Raw genomic sequence first — 22,288 nt, 5'->3', positions numbered from 1 at the left:
CGGTGCAATATGTGCGTGGGGGCTCTTTGTATGAGGATGTAGGCTCAACTTTGTATGGGCTGTGGGTGCTCCAGGAATGTGCAGAGGTGGAGATTCACATTTTTCTCCCTTTTCTTTTGCTCTCTCTTTTTCTCCCCTTCTTATGGGCTGTGCGTGCCTGCGTGGGTGTGTGTGTCTCTAAGTTCTTGTCATTCTCACCCTGAACGTCCTGACTCTAAAACAGTTCTTTCAGTATGTCTAGAGAAAACCTGACAAAGCTAAGTCTTCTAGTGGAACCCTCTCTCAGATCCAAGACAATTTGGGGTAGTGAAATTAAGACGAAATTAAATACCATCTACAGTCACAGTGGATTGCGAATTCCAAAAACCGCATGGCACCCAGAAATGCGATTGTGATGGAAGGGTAACCAAAGGAGACTTGGAAGAAGTCCTAAAAAGTAGGGTCCCGTGTCCTGCCCAGAGATGAATATATAGTCTTAACATATTCATAAATGTGTCTCAAGTGTAGACTCAAGACGACTTCTGTGCTCTTGGGGTGCTCCTGGGTTTGTATTTGCGGTTGTACAGCTTAGTATTCCTCAGGCGGCCCCTACTCAACAGATTCTCTTATTCACGATCCCGCTAACTCCCCGTTTCCCTTTTTCTCCGACTTAAATTTCCTGGTACAGAACCCAAGCACCCTTGTGAAAATGTGTGTGAGAGGGCAACAGAAGACTGGGAAAGCCATCTAGACTGTGAACCTCACGCGCCCAGTGGCGAAGGGAAGGGTTTCCAGTTGCCTTTGGGAGATTGAAAAAGACACAAGGCACTCTGCGTTCACAGACAGTTAGTTAATGGAAACCTTATAAATCGGCTTAAAATGCACCCAGGACAGGGGGAGGGATGGAGGAGGAAGACAGGAGAGGACAAAGGGGGGTGGGGGTGGGGGAGAGGGATGTAAGTGAAGAGCGCTCCTACACACTTAAAAGAGTCTTGGTGAATCTCATCCTTGCTGTTTTGAAAATGGGGTTTGATTGAGTTTTTCCATTGTTCTTCATTTTGAAAAAATAAATAAAAGAAAATCGCTTGGCCAGGGAAACCTGATCTCACCGCTCTCCAGCCTGGCCCTGGAAGCGGAGGAATTGCACAGCTCCCCTTGGCAGGCCCGCCGGGCGGCTGCTGTCCCCCTTCTCCTCCTCCCCCCTCCCCTCAGCCGGGGCACTGCTACTACGGCGATCGCCACCTCATGCCGAAGGAATGTCGAAAAGTATGCGCAAGTTTCCAAAAGGAGACCTCCTTCACTGCTGGAGGAGCATATATCAGTCCGTGGCAGCAGTCCACCTTCTCAGGCGTTTCGTAACCGAGTAAACTGAGAGTTGGGAACAGCCCTCTATTAAGTAGCAGACCAAGGAGAGGCTCTTCCCACTTGGAGCCGGCAAGTCGTCCCAGACGGACCCTCGTACTGGAAGTTCCAGAAACCGCGGGGCAGCCGTCTCTTCTCCTCCCAGCTGTGGCTGCCGCTCCTCCTCCTCCCTCTCCTCCGCCTCCTCCCTTCTGCTCCGCAGTCGCCGCTACTGCTGAATCTGCCGAGGGCTGCTCCACCACCAGGTGCCACCGGAGCTCAGCCTCTTGCTTCTGCCTGCTCCCTCCACATCCAAGCGCCAGAGGCATCCACAGAGCCTTCACCACCTAGAGAACCTCCGGTGCATCAGCGTCGAAGACCCTGCAGCTCTTGGTGCTGCCAACACAGGTCTGTCCGACTGTCTCCACTCCTCTCACCTCCCCTCCAGTCCCATTTTTTTTTCTCCCCTTCACGGCTCCCACTCCCAGCGCAATTCCCTCAGTGAAACAATGGGAGCGCACCCCTTTGAACTTTGAGGTGTGAGACTGTGGAATTTGTGGGGCTGTATTCCGATGTGATTGAATAGAAATTTTATTTCATTTTATTTTTGAGAGAAAGGACAATAGGTTGGTTTTTTTGTCTTGATCTTTGGTCATGTGTGCGTGTGTGTACTTGATTGAGGGCACTCACTACCCCCGGTATTTTAAATTTAAAACAAATCCAGAGGGGAGCATTTGCGAGAGTAATTAAGAATACCAAGTGGTCTGAAACCTGTTTTAGATTTATAGTATGCCTCCGAGTCATTTGTAATTTAGCCTTGAAGTTTTATCACTGGGCTATAAAACTGGTCCCGAGAATTCCTGTGTGTGGTTGAAAAAGGCAGTGGTGGAGAGAAAACTGTTTCACAAAGTAGAGATTCTTTGGAAATGCGGCTCTATTATCTACGGCTCGTCACCCGCAATTCGGGAAATGGTGTGAAATTCACTAAAGGAGTGAACCCCACCTGCTTTCCAAAGAAAGATTGTGGATTCCGTACTACTATAGGCATTCAACCGGAGAGGGAAATGTTTTCCACTTTGTCTGGAGAAAGGAATTTTCCTAGTTTTTCTATGCCTGTTCTTTTGGAGAAAATTGTGAAAGGTATGTGTCGGTGGTACCTCCTTGGCTTTTTCTCAGGGGTGGACCTCACAATTCTGTGGAAACCCTTTTAAAGAGACTTCCACTTAAGCCTTTCTGCCAGCTGTTCGGAGTATAGATGAAACAGACATTACAGATGGCAAAAAGAGAAAGTAGATAAGATCTTTCTGGGAGTCAGCCCTTCCCCTAGGCTCCTAGTTGGGTTCTGCTGGAGAAAAGGGCAGGTGAGACTGTGTATATGTGCTGGAGGGAACTCCAATGAGGGAGTTGGATGTGTTGTTCGAGTTGACGCCAGAGTTAAAGAATTTGCTCCCTGATGGGGTGGGGGTGGGACAAGGAAGAGAGGAAAGAGATCTTCTCCCTCCCTTTGCTTCCCCCCCCCCCCCCCCCCGCTCCTTCCGCCCCCAACAGACTCCAAATCCTATTAATTTTCATTCATGAAAGTAAAGCTGTGAGATGTTGACCATCCCGCGAAGACGACTCGAGACGTTTTATTTAAAAAATGCTGAATGAAGGGTTGCTAGGCAGCCAAATAAATGTTTTGGCTAAAATGAAAAAAAGTTTTTATTTTTGGAAAGATGTATACGGAATGCCAAGAAGGCAGAGACTACAGACTATATATCTGTGCGCGCGCGCTCCTTCAGACATCCCAGGCAGGATGATTCGTAGTGCCTCAAAGAAAGTGGCCAATAGAGGGCGAGCTAAGCCAAGGGAAAAGATTTGATGATCACCTTTTCAAGGGTTCCAAAAATTGTAGTCTTTACAAACTGCATGATAGTTTTAGGAGTCCCACTTATACATTGTTGTTTTTCTCAGAGCCCACAAACCAAGCGAGTTAAAGACCATTATAATAGTTAAAAGCCACATGATGGGGAAGAGGGGGAGAGAAGGAAAGGCTAGGTTTGTGTTTTGTGGTTTTCAAGTACTGAGGCAGAAGAGAAATGAGAATCATTAAATAAGATAAAACATTTTATTACTTCTTGACTTAAAAAAAGGATCCCCTGGGAATTTGGTATGTCTCTTTGTCATGTATTTAAAACACTATTTATACCGAGGGTAGAGAATACCCTCCACCTCCAACTCTCACAACAAACCAACACACACACACACACACACACACACACACAGAGAAACCCACAAAACAAGAAAACCATTATTATGGGATGTGTCAATAATTTGAAAAGACATTATTAGATCTTGTCAACTTATTTTCTTAATTAAAGAGAGCTTGAGTTTTGGCTCCCTTTTGGGATTCCAAACTAGTATTCCCTAAAATGACAGCCCCCTCAGGAAAACACTCAAGAGGGAAAACCCTTGGGGTGTTTCCTGTGCAGGAGGAGTTCCCTTGGATTTTCTATGTGGACTGTCCTTTAGGTCCCTCAGTAATTTCTGTATTGTATGGTCTTCCCTCTCTTTGTATTTTTCTCCTGGCACTTTCCCAATCCAATAAATAGCTGGGGAATTTTTATTTGAAGTAGACCTCATTGTGTCTCCCATAACAATCAGTGTAGCTTTCTTCACAAGATAGTGCAAATTATAAGAGATATTTTTCCTATTTGAACATAGCTAGTTAGGCTCCATTCACTATAAATGAAGTTACACCTAGCCAGTTGTTGATAACTAGAACTGCAGCGATTTAAAAAAAAAATCATTGAAAACAGGCAAGAAGATTTCTGCCTTTCCAATTGCTTGGCCTTGTCTTCTTTTTAGAGCTATTTTCCTCTCAGCTTGTATAAACGAATGATCAGATGTGAAAACAACACTGCTGGAGGGATGTGTCAAGTTTCAAGCTTTGCCTTACATACTTCTGTATAATCTATTTCAGGCCTTAAAGAGCCACATATTTGCAAGCATAACCAAAAAAAAAAAAAGGGAGGGGGAGGAGTAGATTTTTTTTATTACATTTTCCAAACTATCCTGAGACCACTGAAATACAGTTAAATAAGGAGTCCAGAAACTAGGAAATAGAAGCTGAATAGAGTCCCCAGCTGGAAGATGCATTTAGTTGACAGAGGGATAAAATGACCTCTGAATTAGCCATCACCCTGCAGGATGAAGTCATGCAGTTTTCCAAGGACTTTAGCCCGGGGCTAATAAGTAGGATGAATCTTCAGGAAAACAGGACAGGCTTTAACTTGAATTATTCCTCAGTACCAAGATTAATCGCTTGCCTGATGAACTCGATTTCCACTACTTAGGTCACAATGAGTGCATTCTTTATTTGCTGGGCTAGACCACAGTGCTAGATTCAGGCGTGCAGATAGATGTTTTTGTGTTAAATTGACTTCCAAGTCTGGCAGTTTTAACCTGGCCCCGCGGGAGGGGGTAGGGTGGAGAAAGGGAAATGGGCAGAGGTGCTCAGGGCTGGAGCAAAGCCAGGGGTCTGAGGAGTTCCTCAGTTTATTGATCAGTCCTGACACTTCTCATTGCACTTTCTTCAACACAGATCCATTCATGTGGTTGTGATTGGAGAAGGCCACCATGAAGATCCGGCTACATTCAGCATTTGCTGCTATATGTGCAGCCTTCCTCTTATCTTCGATAGAGGCGGAAGGTAATGATCCCCTTTGTTGCTCATCTCCTTTTCTCTTGAAACGATGATTCAGAATTTGAGAAAGGGAAAAAAAAAAGAATCGATCCAGTTCTTGTCTTATTTGCTTGCTCTCCGTTTTCGGTGTATTTGCTCTTTCTATTGTGACTTCTGTCCTTAAGAGAAACGCTTCTCTTTTCTTAAGGTTTGTCTATTTCCCTGCTGCCCAGGACCGGCCAGCTCTTTTGTCTTGCTAGTTTAACTCTGCCCTCTCGTTTGTGGGTTTCTCGCTCGTTCGTGTCTCTCTGGTGTGCTGTCCACACCACCTTTCCATGCAGCCTCCTCCGAAGGAATGGACCCATTGCGTTGGAACCCAGCAGAAGCTGCTATCCTTCCCCTGGCTCCTCAGCCTGATTTTGCAGCTTGCTTTCAAGGAGAAGGCGCCTGTGCAAACACGAAGCCTCCGATTAATAATCAGGCGCCCCAGAGCGCTGGCACCCGCTCTCGCCCGGCTGTTAATTACCTGGCTGAGTGCTGCGAACTCAGTCACATTACACAATAAAGTACTCCAACAGAGCCTGGCTCCGTGCGTCTGTGTGTTTTGCTGAGAGTTGAGTGCCTCGGCTGGCCAGGCCTGGAGAGTGAGTCACGGATGCAAAGGCCACAGGGGAGGTTGGGGGTGGAAGGGATGGGAGTGCCAAGCTCGGGGCTCTCGCTGCTGTCTTCCAAAGCCAGCCCCGCAGGGGAGCTCTCTAGCTGCGGTGCCCCGGGGCTTCCCCGGCTCTGAAGCACGTGGGTCTCAGCCCCGGGGAGGAGCCTTCGGGGGCTCCGGGATAACCTAGCCTCTGTCTAGCCGAGGCTGTGCGCGGCTCGTCACCGGGCACAGGGCAGTTCTGGTCAGTTTCCGCCTCCAGCTGCAGTCTCAGCCCGAGGGGGTGGCTCAAGTGTTAGTTCGGAACCCAGGAGAGATGAAGGAATCTAGCGTACGGTTCCTCTCCTTCATTTCTTCAGTGGAAAGCTTTTGACTTGAACAGAAAGGAGAGGGCATCAGTCTTACTGATTTGATTAAAACATTAGATACTTGCTCTCTTAAAAGCAGCCTTTTCTGTTCCTGCCTTCCAGGAGAGCCGAGATTCCCTCTCTGCTCTTCAGATTTTTACTTCAGTTTCCTGGATGCTTGGGTGGTCTAAATCTGTACCTGAAAGCCAATTTTGCACGGGGTAGTGGGAAAGATAAATGGATGAGAAAAGACAGAGAAATCACTAGTATCCTTAAAATGCGAGTCTTGATTAAGGAATTTACGAGGTTCTCCATTCTCCCCAAACTTTTGGAAGGGGACTTGATGGTCAGCCTTGAAGAACAAATTACAGACTTTGATTGGGTTTCACAAGACAGGACTGAAGTGGATAACTTCTGCCCAAAAGAACTCCTCAAGATGTCTTGTCATGTGAAACTTCTCCTTCCTTTAATGAATTTACCAGAACTAGAATATTAGAATTTTAGACTGAATAGGGACCATAAGGGATCATCTAGATTTATCTAGTTGGCATTGATTTTATGCCTCGACCTGCAAAGTGAATGCCTAGACAAGGAAACAAAGCTACATAATAATCAGCTAACAGAGAAAAAATGAAATCTCCATTTGTTTGTCCAGTCTAACCCTCTTTTCCCCAATCCCTTGTGATTCCTTCATTTTAAAACTGAAATTTCACTAGATCTGTAAAATGAGGGGAGTTGGTGATCCCTAAGGTCTCTTTCAGCTCTATGAATCTATGTCTAGTTTTATGTGTGGGCCACCTAGATGATGCAAGGAAAATGGTGGATGCAACAACATAAGGGATATTCATTTGTTTGACATTATAGTTGTGACTGTAGGGAGTCTTTAGATGAATTAGGGAGAAAACGTATTTCTGTTCTTGTTTCTTGAAAGTATAACAGGAAAGAAGGGTTTTAAAAAGTTGTCTTAATAGGAACTAAATGAAAGTTTACTGTTTTTGCTACATATATTACATTCTCAAGCTAAATGAACAGAAGGGAGGGTAACTAGCAGCATGTGACTTTTTTTATAGTAACAAAATGCAAGGGCTTGCAACACATTTGCCTAAGTAAATCCTGTTTTAACAGATTTCTGCATAGTCCAGAGCCAGATGATATTTGAATAATTTATGGTTTCCTAACTCCCCAAAGCATCTTGAAAATGTGGGGAAGAGCATAATGAGCTTAGATCAGTCACCAGATCTAAGACCAAATAAATGACCACTCCTCCATTTACTATCTGTGGGTCTTTGGGCAAGAAGCCACTCATCTAAGTCTCAGTTTCTCCATCTGTAAAATTAGAGTTGGACTAGATGACTTGTTACATACCTCTAAGGTAAATCTATGTTTTCATCTTTAAATGAAGATTTTTCCATGTCAAACAGGCCCTTGATTGAGTGAAAGGAGAAAAACACTGCAGCATGCAAGATATTGCAGCAAAATTGTTGGAGTTTCTTAGGCTAGAGTTTTTGACAAATTAAAGCTCTTTATAGCACTTTATCTCTTCATGACAGTTATGCAACTCAGAGAACCTTCAGTTGGGTCTTTTAAATTTCCCATTTCAAAGACTTGTATATAAAAGAAACAATAATGGAGATAGTTATGCTTCTTGGCTGATTGACTTACTTAAATTTTAGACTCCAGTTTACTCCTATCTTCTTCTACGTTACCATAATCTTGAGACTAAAACACCTATAGTGAGTCTCATTCTCTCACCACATTGGTTGTACTTGCTTCTATCCATTCTCCATCTACTTATATTCTATCTGTGTCTACTCGCGGATATACTTCTTTCCATCATCGTCACTGATCTTTATCATTGGGTTGTTGTCCACTGTTTATCTTTTCCTGTCCACTTGATCTTTCCATTTTTGTTGAAATTTCTCCTTTCCTCCCATTTTCTTCTAGATTACATTTTAGACTTCCAGTGTTCCAAAGAAATGAAAATTTAGGGTGATTTATTGCTTTTCATTTTAATGAATCACTTGTATCTCAGCTGCTTTATAGACCTTACCATATTACCCTTATGACAGTGCTTCCTTTGAATCATATGGTGCTACTTCTCCTGTTTATGGTACATGTTTTGCTCTTTACGTAGGAATTTTAAAGATCATTAGTCAGTTTTTTCTAAGGATATTATTTCTTAGTTAATTGATGCCCCCAGGAGAATTAAATTGATCTAGAAGTTGAGATGAACAAACATTGCTGTAGGTAAAAAAATGTTATTTTAATAATTGTCTGATTTATCATGTTCTTCTTTGATAATTCATTGATTTTGCTTTCATCAATTTAGATATTCCAACCAGTACTGCAGAACTCAATCTATCACTGCCCATCCTGTGTGACTCATGCCAATATCTTCTAATATGCTACTACTGAACAAAGTAGAAGGCATTTCTATCCTACAGTACAGGGCTGACTGGCTCATTCTCCTGCTTAACAAACTTAAGTGGGTTCCTATTACCACTTAGATCAAATACATATTCCTCTGTTTGGCATTTACAGCTATTTGCAACCTGGCTCCAAACTATCTTTTTGACCTCATTCACTTCATGTAATCTACAATTGAGCCAAACTGACTTTGTTACTGTTTGTCACATAGAACATTTCATCTAATGTTGCCATCTTTTGTAGAGACTCTCAGTCATGCCTGGATTTCTGTCTTGCCTCATCTTTGCTTCATGAAATCCTTCCTTTCCCTCATCGTTCCGCTCAAAGTTATCTTTTATTTCATGTGTCTATCCTAATATCCTTTAACTGCCCCATTCTGTCCACCATTACTTGGAATTTAATTTGCATACATTTTGTAATACTTCTGTATACATGTTATAACAATCTTATTTCCTCTCTTCCGTCTACCCCGCCCCCCCCCCCCTCCCCTTTCTCAATATAGCATAAACTGCTTGAATGAAGAGACATTTCGTTTAGCATAAGACCTGGCTCACAGTTGAAACCTAATAGACACACTGATTAATTCATCAAATAAATATCTGGATGAAATTAGGTTCTTAATTTCCTTCTTTAATGATCGGTTATTTCGGAAGACCAAAGCTAATCTACATTATCTTTAAACCTTTGACTACCTAGTCTCAAATATCAAAGTTTAGAGCAGGAAAGAACCTTAGAGATATCTTCATTTTACATGTCAGAAAATGAAGACTCAGGGAGGTTAAGAAATTGGCCCATGGTCATATAAGTTACTGTTTGGAAGAACCAGGATTAAGTCATAGGTCTCTTGTCCAATAATTTATTGCACTTTTTGTCTCATAATGCAGTTTCCTAGATTGAATTTGACATAAAGTCAATTTAACAATGAAATGAAAAAGTTATTCTGATTGATATCATATACACAAAGTAATTGGTTCATTGGAAAAATTTTTCAGTTTTTGACTAATTATCTTGTAGCCTTATATGCCTGGCTTAAATATATTTCTTAATTCAATATTTCATTGACGTGTGAATGGGAAATAAGACTCATATTAAATTAATATTTATTGAATACAATTGTTACAAGATAGTAATAAAAAATACCTGTACATGTTCTGTATTTTCAGGAACATGCTGAAATGCAAATAAAAATCCTTCCCTTTGATACAAATGGGTTGGAATGAGTTTCGTTGTTAAGATAATGCCCCTTTCAGCTTTGTTGCCATGGAAATGAAAACAAATTTCCAAAGAAATGAATGAAAAAAAGAATTTCTCATACAATACTAATATTAAAGCAATGTTCCAGCTTTTCCTAGCCCTCCACCCCCTTTTTAGTTTATTAATACTACCATGATGTTTCTAGCACTAATTAGGAATTCTCCTTTTCCTTTTTTACTGCATCGTGTTCACAACTTGTGCCTTCAACATTTCCTTTTTCTAAAGATTTTCGATCCCTTTGATCTTTGGATCCCTGGGCCAAGATGGAAGAAGTATTTACACTTTTTCTTTTTCTCTTTGCCAAATATTCAATAATATGCAATAGTGGTCAAGTATTATTGACTTTCAGTCTTATTTCCATTATGATCGAGCTGGTCATGTGAGAAATGCAAATTCAAATACAAACTCTTATTTGAATTTCCTGAAGCAACACTTCATGACTGAATTGAAAATATTTGTATAGTATGTTTTTACTAACTATGGAATAGACATACATGAATTTATTAATCATTTGTTATAGATATCAGTTTAACTACAATGAAAGGGTTTTTGTTTTGATATTTAAAAGCTATTATATGTAAAAATATGAAAAAAATATTGCTTCCTAAAGTTATTATTTGAACAAAGTATTTTTGAGCAAAAGCAGCATGTCTTAGTTGATAGGATGTTGGGCTGGGAGTTAGGAAAGCACAACTGAATCCTCCCTCTGACACAATTTACTGGTTGTGTAAAGCTGAGCAAGTCACTTAACCTCTATGTGCCTCAGGCAATTCCCTACTAGTCAACTAAGTCACATACAATTAAAATTGTTTTTAGGTCATTGGGCTACTTAATTTGTGAGTAATAATAGAATTCAAAGCTCTGTGAATTCATAAAAAAATGTTAGTTACTATAAATAATTGTTTTATAGAGTTAGCCCACCCTTCAATCTTATGTCCGACTGTGTTCTGTACTAAAATAATAGATCGGTGAATGAAACGCCTAGTAGTTTAAAAAAATAATATTTAAGAATTTACTTTCATTAATTCTTATCATTCAAATCAGCAAGTGAATATTCAATTACTGTCAATTTTCTGTACTCCTTTTTCAGGTTATAACTACAAATATTTTATGTAAAGTAGTTTAAGATGAGAATTAAAGATGCCTTGTAGATTAGATGGTTATTTCTTGGAATTGTTCTAGCGTTGATGAGGATTGGGCTTTCTTTTTTTAAAATCTTCTTGTGAGAGTCAGTGTGGTATAGTAGAGAGTGGAATTTGGAGCCCAAAAAACCTAGGTTGAAATACTGACTGTGTAATTTTGGGTGACTCTTTTCATCTTTTCAGTGTTCTAGGCAACATTCTAAGCTCATAAATTGCAAAGAAAGTGCCAGCCTGCACTGATAGAGTTCCCTATATCTAGTGGGTCTAGTTCCTATCTCTGTTATCTTTTAGAGAAGGTGAAATGGTAGCTGTTATTTTCTTATGTGTGTATCTTAAGAGAGTTTTATAATATTAAACTTTTACTCTTCCTCAAGTTGACTTGTCACTCTCACATGCCAACACCAGCAGTTTTTTAAACCTGAAACATAAGATGATAACAAAATATATGTAAATGTCAGTTCTAGATGATTAAGAACAATTAAAAAATTCTTGGCAGAAAAGTGGATTCACCATGTCCATCCTTCTTGTCTCATACTTTTCATTGCGGACTACCACATTTAAGTTTTTATGAACACATTAAAAGCCTTTGAAATGTTAAAGACTTTTCCCTACAGTAATTTTTTTTCAAGTTGATCTGGAATCCGGTCATTTGGATATCAAGTTGGGCTGCTGCCCTTCAGCACTTTTACCCTAATGTCTCTGCTGCATCAGGTCAATTTTCTTCCAAGGTTGGTGGTACTGTTTTTCCATGTACTGATTTTTTTCAAAGCATGCTCAGGCCAGTTGTGTCTGCCTTTGCATTAAATTTGTCCTGAGCCATTGCTATTGGAACAATATTTTATAATGATATTCTTCATGTGTGTATACTGTACTATTAACATCTGTTGCATGCTCATAGAACTAAATGATGACCAACTATTTTGTTTTTTTTTTTTAGCAATTTCTTACAGTAAATAGAATGTTAAATTATTAAACTTTGCATGTAGATTAATAGTCTAATCTCACTGCCTGTGTATGGATAGTAGGAAAAATAACATTCATTCCAGCACTAGTGTTTCAAAAGAAATATAAAAATCATATTATCCTGGAGTTGGAAGTGAGAGTTCATTAAAGCAAGTGTCTGCTTAATTCGTTCTATTTTCATTAAGCCATGTCATTAATATTGCATAAAACCTAACAGCAGTTAAATTATGTGACTCATGTCTTAAAGCTACTACTGTATTTCAATTGACCTCTGTTTACATCTAAAAAGATGATCATCTTTCATGGAAAAGATAAACGAAAACTCACTCACAAGGAATGTGAGGCTTTCAGTCATACTGGAGCACTGAAGGAGTATATGGCTGAAATCCACTTGACTTTGAGAACGTGTTCAAAGAGTCATATTTAATATACTTACCATGCACTGACAGTGAGTCAGTAAATATACTGCATGATGAGGCATGAACATTTTAGAGGGAATATCATTATAAAATATTTCTGGAACGTCTTTGTGTAATGACCATTGTACATGGAGGCTTTTGTTCATTGTAGGACACTAAAAACAAGTCAACATTTCATTTACACATGCATGATGCTGCAAAATGATGTATGTAAACTTTTTCTTTCTGTACTTTTTGGTTATTTCTGTCAATTCCTACAAGTTTTTTTTATTTGCAATCATTCGTTCAGATCACTGATGGCTTCTTTACTGTTTTCTTTAAATTCTGAAAATAAATGTCCATAAATACACATTGATGTTGTCTTTTCATGATTAACCAATGTTTTGTAAAGGTCCATACTGGCATTTTAAGCTAAAATGCCACATCTAGTATGGGGTACACCTGCTGCAAAGTGGAAATGACAGTGTTAGTTTACACCTTGGAAATCCTACTGAAAGCTGGTGTAAACTGGTAGAATATTTGGGTTATGAATGTTTGTAACATAATGTTGACATGATTTTAAATTATGCTAAAATTGAAAAGCCTTCCTTTTGGAATAACAAACTATGCAAATAAATGAGCATTCCTATACATTTCAAATATATATTTCCATATGAAATGTAGCACTACTAAACGGATATTTGTTAATTCCCAAGATTCTTCAGTAGTAACAAAATTAATTGTCATCTCTGCTGTGGTTTCAGATTTCTTGAAACACAAACAATAAGAACATAATAATGCAGAGAACCAATTTTAAAAGATAATCAACTATTTTATGCCCTTTGGAAGAGAGTATTGTGTTAGCATTTTAAATTATCTTCTAGAATTGTAAGCAGGTTGTGATTTGGCATGCTTGTTCCAGTTGCACCCAGCATGTATCAAAAGTCCCTTAATTGTTATGTGAAATGTTTGCATATGTGGTTATTATCTGTGATTTCATTGTACATGTATCCAATTATGTTTTTCATCATGCTTGAACTTGCTGGTCATTCTTGAATGACTTAGCAACTCAAGAAACACATGTTCTGTGCTGTCTTCTGTGATATGTATACTTTCTGATGTTTTGTCATATTTTGTCAGCTTTTATTTTATTCTTTTCCAACAAGATATGTTCATATTTGTTGGAAACAAATTTATGCAAAGACAATCTTAGTAAGCTTTGCTCAACACAATTTTCATTAAAATTCCAATTTTCTGGCATTCAAAAGTAACTAATACCCAATTTCTTTTCCAGTTGAACCACCTTCAGACTTGAATTTTAAAATTATAGATGAAAATACAGTTCATATGTCGTGGGCAAGACCAGTTGATCCCATAGTGGGTTACAGAGTAACAGTGGATCCTACAACAGGTAAGTTACATAGGTAATAATAGTAGATTATGAAATCTCAGGGCAAGAAAAGACTTTAGAGAAAACGTAATCCAACCACCATTTTTTTTTTCTGATTTAGAAACTAAGGCTCAAAAAAGCTAAGTAAATTGGATAAGGTTACATAAGTAATGAATGATAGAGCTAGAACTGGCTAGCACCCAGGTGTGCTGATTTCTCATTCAGCATTTAGAGTTCCAACATTCAATGATCCTGTAGATTTTTTTTAAACACAAATTATCTTAAACTTGCCCTATTGAAAACTTTTGTGTGTGTGTGTGTGTGTGCACACATGCTGTTGTTTGGAACAGTGCTAATAGTCTTTAATTGCTTTTTATATATTTAAAATATTGAATTTCTTCATATATTATCCAATCCTTTAAGAATTTAAAAACTGAAGCAATGAAACTTGAAATTTAGAGGCAGCTAGGTGGTACAGTGGATAGAATGCTGGACATGGAATCAGAAAGAGTTGGGTTTGAATCTTGCTTCAGACACTTAGCTATGGGCAAATGCCTTAACTTGCTTCAGTTTCTTCATCTGGAAAAGAGAGATAATAATAGCTCACTACCTCATAGGGTTATTGTAACAACTACCTCACAGGGTTATTGTGAAGATTGAGAGAACACATGCAAAATATTTGCAAAATATACAGTTTTGCTAAGAAAAGAAAGAAACTTGAATTATAATAACCCTGTGCTTCCAGCACCTAGGAAGCATTATAACATGATGATGACAGTGCCTATTAATGTACAGAAACTGAGGAGCAATATATCTCTCTGAGTTGACTTGGATGTAGCCATGACTGGAGGCAATGAAATGGCCATAATGGTCTTTATAGACTTTATGCTGTGGTTTTTTGGGGAAAAAAAGAAGCTATCCTTCTTGGTTATTTTTTTTTAACAATTGTTTTTAGGATTATTAAGCACAAAGAATTATCCTTAGCTGTTCAATTTTTATGACCAAGATGCAACTGGGAAAGTATCTGCTTCCATTGACATTGGCTGGTTGGTAGGCATGTTGATGGCTTGGTCAAGGGTGGTAAAGGGTGGGGTCAAAAAGAATTTATCATATAAACTGTGTTTGTATATTTTTGTGCTCTGAAAAATACCAAGGGCTTAAAATAATATTTTATGAGGGAATTTAGAAAGTATTTCTTCTTATTAAAGCTATGAACTTAAAAGGAAGTGAAGTGTCTTTTCTTCTATCCTTTTGTTTTCCTTCTATCCCATCTCAGTCCCCCTCCCCCCCAATACTCCCCTTTCTCTGCCAATAGCCCAATCACAAAAATGCAGTTGCAGTTACCCAGTTCATTCATACTAAAGTATAGCTGCCATTGGAAGAGGGAATCCTTTGGTTTCCAAGGGGTGTTGGGAACATTTGATGCTGTGTGCTGCCACATTCTGATTCTAGAAGGTAGACTCTTGGCACTGCACTCCCACACCTCAATTTTTTTTTTGTTCCTTAGAGACAACATGAAGTAAAATAAATGATATGGTGCAATAAAGTACTTTGAAAATGGAGCTTTTGATACTTTGTTATTATAGTGAATTATAAGGATCTAACAAGTACACATAAGGGACTGATTCTATATTTGGAGAGTGAGATCTAATTGCTTTTCACAGAAGTGTTTTACCTTTTTGAATGTGGCCCATGGATTCCATTTTCTTTATTTCCCTTTGTTACATGTCTCAGTTTTGAAATGTCTTTCCACTTGGTTTGAAACTATTTTATAACCAATAATATTTTTTTTAAACCATCAAAAGAAGAATTATGTATGGTGGAGATCTGGCCTCAGTCAGGAAAACCAGGGCTCACGCCTCACTTCTGATACATACTGGTTATGTAACCCTGGATAAGTCATTTGTGTAGCTCCTCAATTCTACAGGCAATTCTCTAAGAATTTAAATTGCATAGATATTGCTAGTCTGTATTGGTAGAAGGAGTTTCTTTATGGCAAGATCCTCATACCACTGAAATCTTAGGAACAAATTTAGAGCTGGAAGGGAAATTAGAGATTGTCTTATCCATTTGGCGGATGAGGCACAGAGAGGTTATATGGCATAGTAAGTGTTCAAGGAAGGATTTGACCTCAGGTCTTCCTGGTTCCAATTCCCTATCTACAATTCTCTGCTGCCTCTCATCACTATTTTTCTTTCCTCCTCTCTACCCACCTCCCCAAAGAGCTATATTTTTCAAATTATTTCTTTAATTTATTATAATGCATTAATATATGTTTCTTTATGTTGAGTATGTGTATAGCTAAATAACTATATTGAATATCTTCATGTAATTAGAAGTTTTAATTTTGAAAGGCAAACAGAAGCCATATTTGGATGCCTGAAAAATTAAAATTTCAGATTTTGTTTGAATTTAACAAGGGATTTTATTTTATTTCTATGCTCTGGATATAGTTTGTTTAGCATATGTATTTTGGAATTTAGGGTTTTTGCTTCTAACCTGTTTTTTTCTTTCAGATGGGCCTACTAAAGAATTTACCCTTTCTGCTAGTACTACAGAAACTTTATTGTCTGACCTTATACCTGAGATAGAATATGTTGTGACAATAACTTCTTATGATGAAGTTGAAGAAAGCGTACCAGTTATAGGCCAATTGACAAGTAAGCATTTGCAATGACAGTTTTCTCCCTACATTTTAATTTTTTTTCTGACAGAACTAACCAGGCTTTTTCTTTCTTCTCTTATAGTCTTATAATGATAAAAGAATTAGTGAAAATCAGCATTACATACTTAATGTTTCATATTAATGAAGGAGACTTTTTTCTTTCAGTTTAAAGACCTTGTATAGTAGCTAATATTCATTAGCCCACAGAGATTTAGGCTTATGAATAAGCATAGGGTTGTAAATTTCATGTTACAATAATAGTAAACAATAAGAATGATTCCCTGTGGCAGTCAAATATGGATTTTCTAATGAATATACAAGATGAAAGCTAGGTTTATTGCATAGATCACTTGGACAAAACTTTCAAAGAAAGAAAAATGATAAGCATTTGGCTTTGGGTTTGTGATTGGGCAAATTTCCTAAAATGGCAAACATTTGGACATGGGACTTTGAGGGTGGGAATACAATACTAAGCAGAGAATAATAATTAAATGACAGCATGAATGCAGAAGTAGAGACAACATTTCTTAATCAACAGAATAGTTAGAAATTCCAGGTCCCTAAGAGAAAATTTTAGAAAGCCTCCTTTATTAGAATTCTACAAACTCTGTACAATTCAGAGTGTATTTGTGTAGTAATGGTGTTTATGAGGACTGCAAAGAAGGCATCCCACAGGGGCTGGTTTCCTTGTATGACCATAGCTTTCTCTCTATTGTCTTTGTGATTTCCCATGCAGTCCAGAATCCCAAAGAGGAATTGATCTTTAACATACTGAGCTGTGGGTGCCTATTATAATGTTTGAATATTGAACTGAGGTGGATGTGCTTCCAGTAGATTGTGAGTCTTTAAAGGTTGCAGATAACATTCTATAAATTCCATTTGGCGCATAAAAAGCCTAGTTAACTTTGAACTATGTTTAAGGGTCTGCTTGATCAGATGATGTAGTATAGCGGTGCCAAGGATCCTGCAGTCACATATTGACTTAGAAAACTTCAACTGAATATTAGTAATGGTGTATTGTATTTTGATTTATTTTGTTAAACATTTGCCCTTTACACTTTAATCTTGTTCCACATTCAGGAGTTTTGTGGTAGCAAAGGGCCTTGAATTTGAAACTTTAATGTAACTTATATGGAGGCAGCTAGGTGGCTCAGGGGATAGAGTGCTGAGCCTGGAGTCAGGAAGATGGGCTTCCAATCCAGCCTCAGACACTTTTGAACTGTGTGACCATGGGCAGCTCAGCTCTCTGCTTGCCTTAATATGCTAGAGAAGAAAATGGCAAACTACTCTAACATCTTTGCTAAGAAAACTGTATGAACAGTATGGTCCATGGGAGTTGGGCATGACTCAGCAACTAGAGCAGTAGCAGCAACAACAGTGTGATGCGCAGAGGGCTGGCTTTTGGGTCAGAAACACCTAGGTTTAAGTCCTGTACCCCGTCACAGCTGTAGGATTTGGGGCAAGTTAATGAACCTTTCAGGCAACTCTTTAAGACTTGAAGCTGTGGAGGGAGTTGTCTATCTACATCAACAGGAATTAGTTCCACATAAGAAGTTCGCTACTCTGACAAAGATCACAGCCTCCTCATATATATGCCATATATCATATAGAATGCATGGTATTTAAATTTTATTATAGAATTTATTTATAATCAAGGGAGTATTGTACAAGACTTAGGACTTTCTAAGTACATAGGTATGTATCAATCCATCAGGGATAAATACACATATGTGTACATATGTACATACATGCACATGTGTACATAGGACTAATATGACTAATCAACAATTTATAGTCATAATAACTGATAATGCCACCATTATTAAAAACATTAGCCTACTTATTTCTTATCTTCTGGACCCAGACCTTAAAAATTAGAGGAATACTGATGCTTTGTGGCCAGTAGTTACATGAAGTCTTTGTGAACTTGAGTCTGTTACCTTTTCGGTAATTGTGCTTTTCTTGGTATGCTGTGTTTCAGTTCAAACAGGTGGTCCGCTAAAACCAGGGGAGAAGAAACTGGGACAAAGTGAGATACAAAGTGAGTTGTTGTCTAGTCTTTTTGCTTGACTTTGTAGCAATAATATGTCACAGTTGTATGGAACTTCCCCAATTCCTCTCACTAATGTAGTTTTACTTATCTTTACATAATCTAAAACATTCAATTAGTAGGAAGAATTTGGTACCATTTTTGAGTTCTGACTTTTTTCCTCCCTTCCTCCTTTCTTGCCCCTAATTTTTAACAATAAAAGGTTCTTTCCCCCATAGGTGACTTGTTTTAATATTGAGTTATCTCACATAAACATTAATTCTTTCAAAATCAGCAGACAGATTTTTAATTATGTTCATTAGTGGCATCTTTTGCATGTTAATAGTAGGTGAAAAAACTAAAATTTCTGGAAGGGCTTGATTCTTATCTCAAAGATAGGGGGCAACTTGAAGAATCTCATGTAAGTGGAGAATTTTTTAACTTAGACTTAAAAGTAAGATATATGCATGAAGAAATAAATGTACAAAGACTAGGAAGGACAATATAGGATGGGGATGCTACCCTTAAGAAACTGGAGTAACTGTTGTCTTGTAGATAAAAACAAAATTTCTTTCCTTCCAAATATATGCATGTACTCAAGCTCTTCTTTTGACATTTCCAGCCTTTCTTAATTTCAGATTTGGCTTATACCTAGCTCTTTGTAAGATGTTGGTACATTTGTACTCAAATGAACACAATTTTATTTCAGTTCAGTTTTTGGCCTCTTTAACCTTTGTGTCTTACCCAGCTTTGTCTGACTTATTGGGTAAACCAAAGTAGAGGAGGGGGTTCTTAGATTTCTAGGTTTGTCACTCTATAAAAGTTGAATTTATGAACCAGGATGTTAATAAAAACCCCATAAAAACAAAGCTCTCTTTATCTGAGGATTTTCTCTTTATAGATCCCTGTTTATCATTCTTTCTGAGGTCCATTAATCTGAAGTGAAGTTTATAGGGAATGCAGTTACTATAGTAATATTTTTCCCAAGTCAATATTTATTCTAAATCAAAGCATTACATTACTCACTGTGTTTCTCATAGGTTTAAATCAGTTTGTCAGATCGTTGACAAATACACACATTTACATAATGCTGCCCCTGCCCCCCTCCCTCAAAATTAGATACCAGTTTGATCTTTGAAACTTTCCAGGACCCCTTTCCTCTTCTTCTTAGCCACAAACTTCATTTCCTGTTCTCCATCTCAGTGAACTAAGAGCACAAACACATCTGAAGAAATATATTCAGTGTTTTCTCACAAACAGCAATTCTTATGAAAAACCAAACGAAATTGGATGAGGAAAGAGTGATGATATATTTTACTGATACCCAATACATTATTTTTGATAGGTTTGTTGCCCAATTTTCATTAGACCAGCCTTGAGTCCTTCTGGTCTACAGATGATTTTTAGGATGATTTTTATTGCATTTTAAAAATAGCCTAAGGAGAGAATTTTGACTATTCATACTTTTATATTAATATTATTTATTCTTCTTTGATACTTTGGAAATATCAACTATTTAGCAATTCATTAAATATGGATATAAGTTATCTAGAATAAGTTAATTGAAAATTAAAAAAATAAGATCCTTGATATTTGGTCGTAGTTTATTAAAACTTAATAAACGTATTGAGTGGTTATTTTTTCCCCAGCATTGTGATTAATAAATACCAAGGAGATGCTAAGATAACTAAGATTAGTTTGTGTCCTCAAGCTTTGAATTTTGCCACTAACTTTATTGTGAAAATGAGAGAACTATAAAAAGTGTATGAAAACATTTAACTGAATTTAAGTGACCAAAATTTGGTTTGCTCATTTTGTAATGAATATGAAAGAATGAAAATGGTAAGCTGTTGCTTGGCATTCCTCATAGTAGGCACTTAATAAGTATTTGTTAGTTGACTGCTTTCTAATATCTTTGTGTTTCCACCTTCATGACAATGAAGCAGAGTGCTTGTCCATTGTTATTTTACATCTTTTGGAAAGAGAAAGTTAGGATATTGTCAAGAAAATTGAATTGGTTGACATTTCAGAGAAACTTTTGAATGAGAAAATCATAGAGGGAGGAAATTTCTTTTGTTCCTTCCTCATTCCCTTTCCCTCCTTTCCTTTTCTTTCCCTTCCCCTTTGCTTTCCCTTTCCCTTCCTCTTTCCTTCTTTTCCCATGAATTTTCAATATGATGCTGAAAATGCTTTGCTATTGATGGAATTCTAAAATATAATTGCTGTTGTGAGAACAATATATTGATAAGTTCCTTATGTAATCTATGCATACTACTTTCATAAATGAAAGAATTTAAGTAGATGACTTTTTAAACTGACTTGTATTAGGGTCTATGTTCTACCGATAGTTGTATTTACAAAGGTATTTTAAAAAGTAACATCTCATATGTATTCCAGAATGCTCTCTCAGTGCCTGGACGGATTTAGTTTTCCTAGTGGATGGCTCATGGAGTGTGGGGAGAAACAATTTTAAATACATCTTAGACTTCATTGCTGCCCTCGTATCTGCTTTTGATGTTGGGGAAGGAAAGACCAGAGTTGGTGTTGTGCAATACAGCTCTGATACCAGGACTGAATTTAACTTAAATCAGTATTACCAAAGGAAAGATCTTCTTGCTGCTATTAAAAAAATACCATACAAAGGTGGCAACACAATGACAGGTATGATTAAGAATTTATTGTAATTTTTGAATTTAAATTTTCCTATTTTTAAAAGTATATTTTTTTGCGGGGAGGGGATATACTCAGGAGAAGGCAACCAGGGTAGTGAAGGGACTCAAAACCATGTGCTGTGAGGACTGGTCAATGGAAGTGGGGGTGTTTATCCTTTAAATGAGATGCCTTAAGGGGAAGATGGGAGTTGACAAAGTATTTGAAGGACTATCTCAGGGAAGAGATTAGGCTTTATTCTTCTTGGTCCCAGAGAAAAAACCTAGGTGTAAATGAGTGGAAGTTACAGGGAAGCAGCTTTTGGTTGATATAAAAGGGTTTTTTTTCTTAACAACTAGAACTGTCTCAAAATGGAAGGGGCTGCTTTGAGTGACAGAGTCTTGTCTCTGGACATCTGTGGGAGATGCTGCAAAAAGGGACTTGAGCAGGAGTTGGACAGATAATTTTGTACCTTCTAACTCAGTCTTTGATTCTTAAAAAAGCCAATAAAAAATTGTTCATTTACTTATGCAACAAAGGGGTTAAATCCATAATTTCTTTGTTCTGAGAATATTCCTAACATGCATCAAGTTAATATGATTCTTCCCACTTTAGGGGATGCTATTGATTATTTAATTAAAAATACTTTTACTGAATCGGCTGGAGCAAGGGCTGGCTTCCCTAAAGTGGCAATTGTTATCACGGATGGCAAATCTCAGGATGAAGTGGAAATTCCAGCAAGAGAACTTCGGAATATTGGTGTTGAAGTTTTCTCCTTGGGTAAGTTGTTTGGTTCCTTAACATAAATTTGCTAGTATGTTAGTCAATGTAAATGTGCATGAAAGTGAAGGCTTTTCACATGAAAGATTGCTATTCAAGGAGTAGGATACATTTTCTTATATTGAACCAAAGGTTCTTAAGATAAAAACCGAGCTTCCCCACTCCCCTCTTCCATAATTTCTTAGTACAGAAAACAATTAAGATTTACTGTTCATTTTCTATTATAGACTTTGACTTTTTAATGGCCATTAGTTTTAATATTAGTAAAGGAAATCATTATGGATTTTTCTTGTGCTTCATATGTTATATAAAACTTGAAGAATATAAAAATTCAATTAAGATGGATCTTAATTCACACCCCAATATCATGGAAGGGGGTGGTCTTATCTTCATAAAGAGTACAGAAAAGTGATGGAATAGTTGGGAGGAAAGTTCAGCCTGTTTTACTAATGTTCTTTTTTTGGTCATTGGCTGGATATGGTATGGAAAACTATAAAAAAATCTTTTTTGGTTCACCAACAAATATTTTATTTAGCAAGTATTAGATGCTCAGCACTATCTAACAAACTTTGGAAGATACCTGGAATGAATAAGTCATGGTCCAT

The 22,288-nt window shown here is 37.8% G+C and overlaps 1 protein-coding gene across 3 annotated transcripts in view; it reads left to right on the top strand.

Moving 5' to 3' along the window:
- Positions 1-1,280: 1,280 nt before the first annotated feature.
- Positions 1,281-22,288, top strand: part of COL12A1 (collagen type XII alpha 1 chain) — a 135,370-nt gene continuing 114,362 nt past the window's right edge. For 2 of the 3 annotated variants that reach the window (XM_072642623.1, XM_072642624.1), the window contains exons 1-7: positions 1,281-1,728; positions 4,904-5,011; positions 13,465-13,581; positions 16,077-16,220; positions 18,207-18,266; positions 20,652-20,915; positions 21,519-21,683. In XM_072642623.1, coding sequence (XP_072498724.1) covers positions 4,939-5,011; positions 13,465-13,581; positions 16,077-16,220; positions 18,207-18,266; positions 20,652-20,915; positions 21,519-21,683 — 823 coding nt within the window. In that variant the 5' untranslated portion in view covers positions 1,281-1,728; positions 4,904-4,938. The remainder of the gene's footprint in view (positions 1,729-4,903; positions 5,012-13,464; positions 13,582-16,076; positions 16,221-18,206; positions 18,267-20,651; positions 20,916-21,518; positions 21,684-22,288) is intronic. The other variant, XM_072642625.1, reaches the window with a different exon arrangement.

Source organism: Notamacropus eugenii, chromosome 2 (genome assembly GCF_028372415.1).
Source record: "Notamacropus eugenii isolate mMacEug1 chromosome 2, mMacEug1.pri_v2, whole genome shotgun sequence".
Lineage (NCBI taxonomy): Eukaryota > Metazoa > Chordata > Mammalia > Diprotodontia > Macropodidae > Notamacropus > Notamacropus eugenii.
Note: the sequence above shows the minus strand (reverse complement) of the source record. Positions and strands in the feature narration are given on the sequence as shown.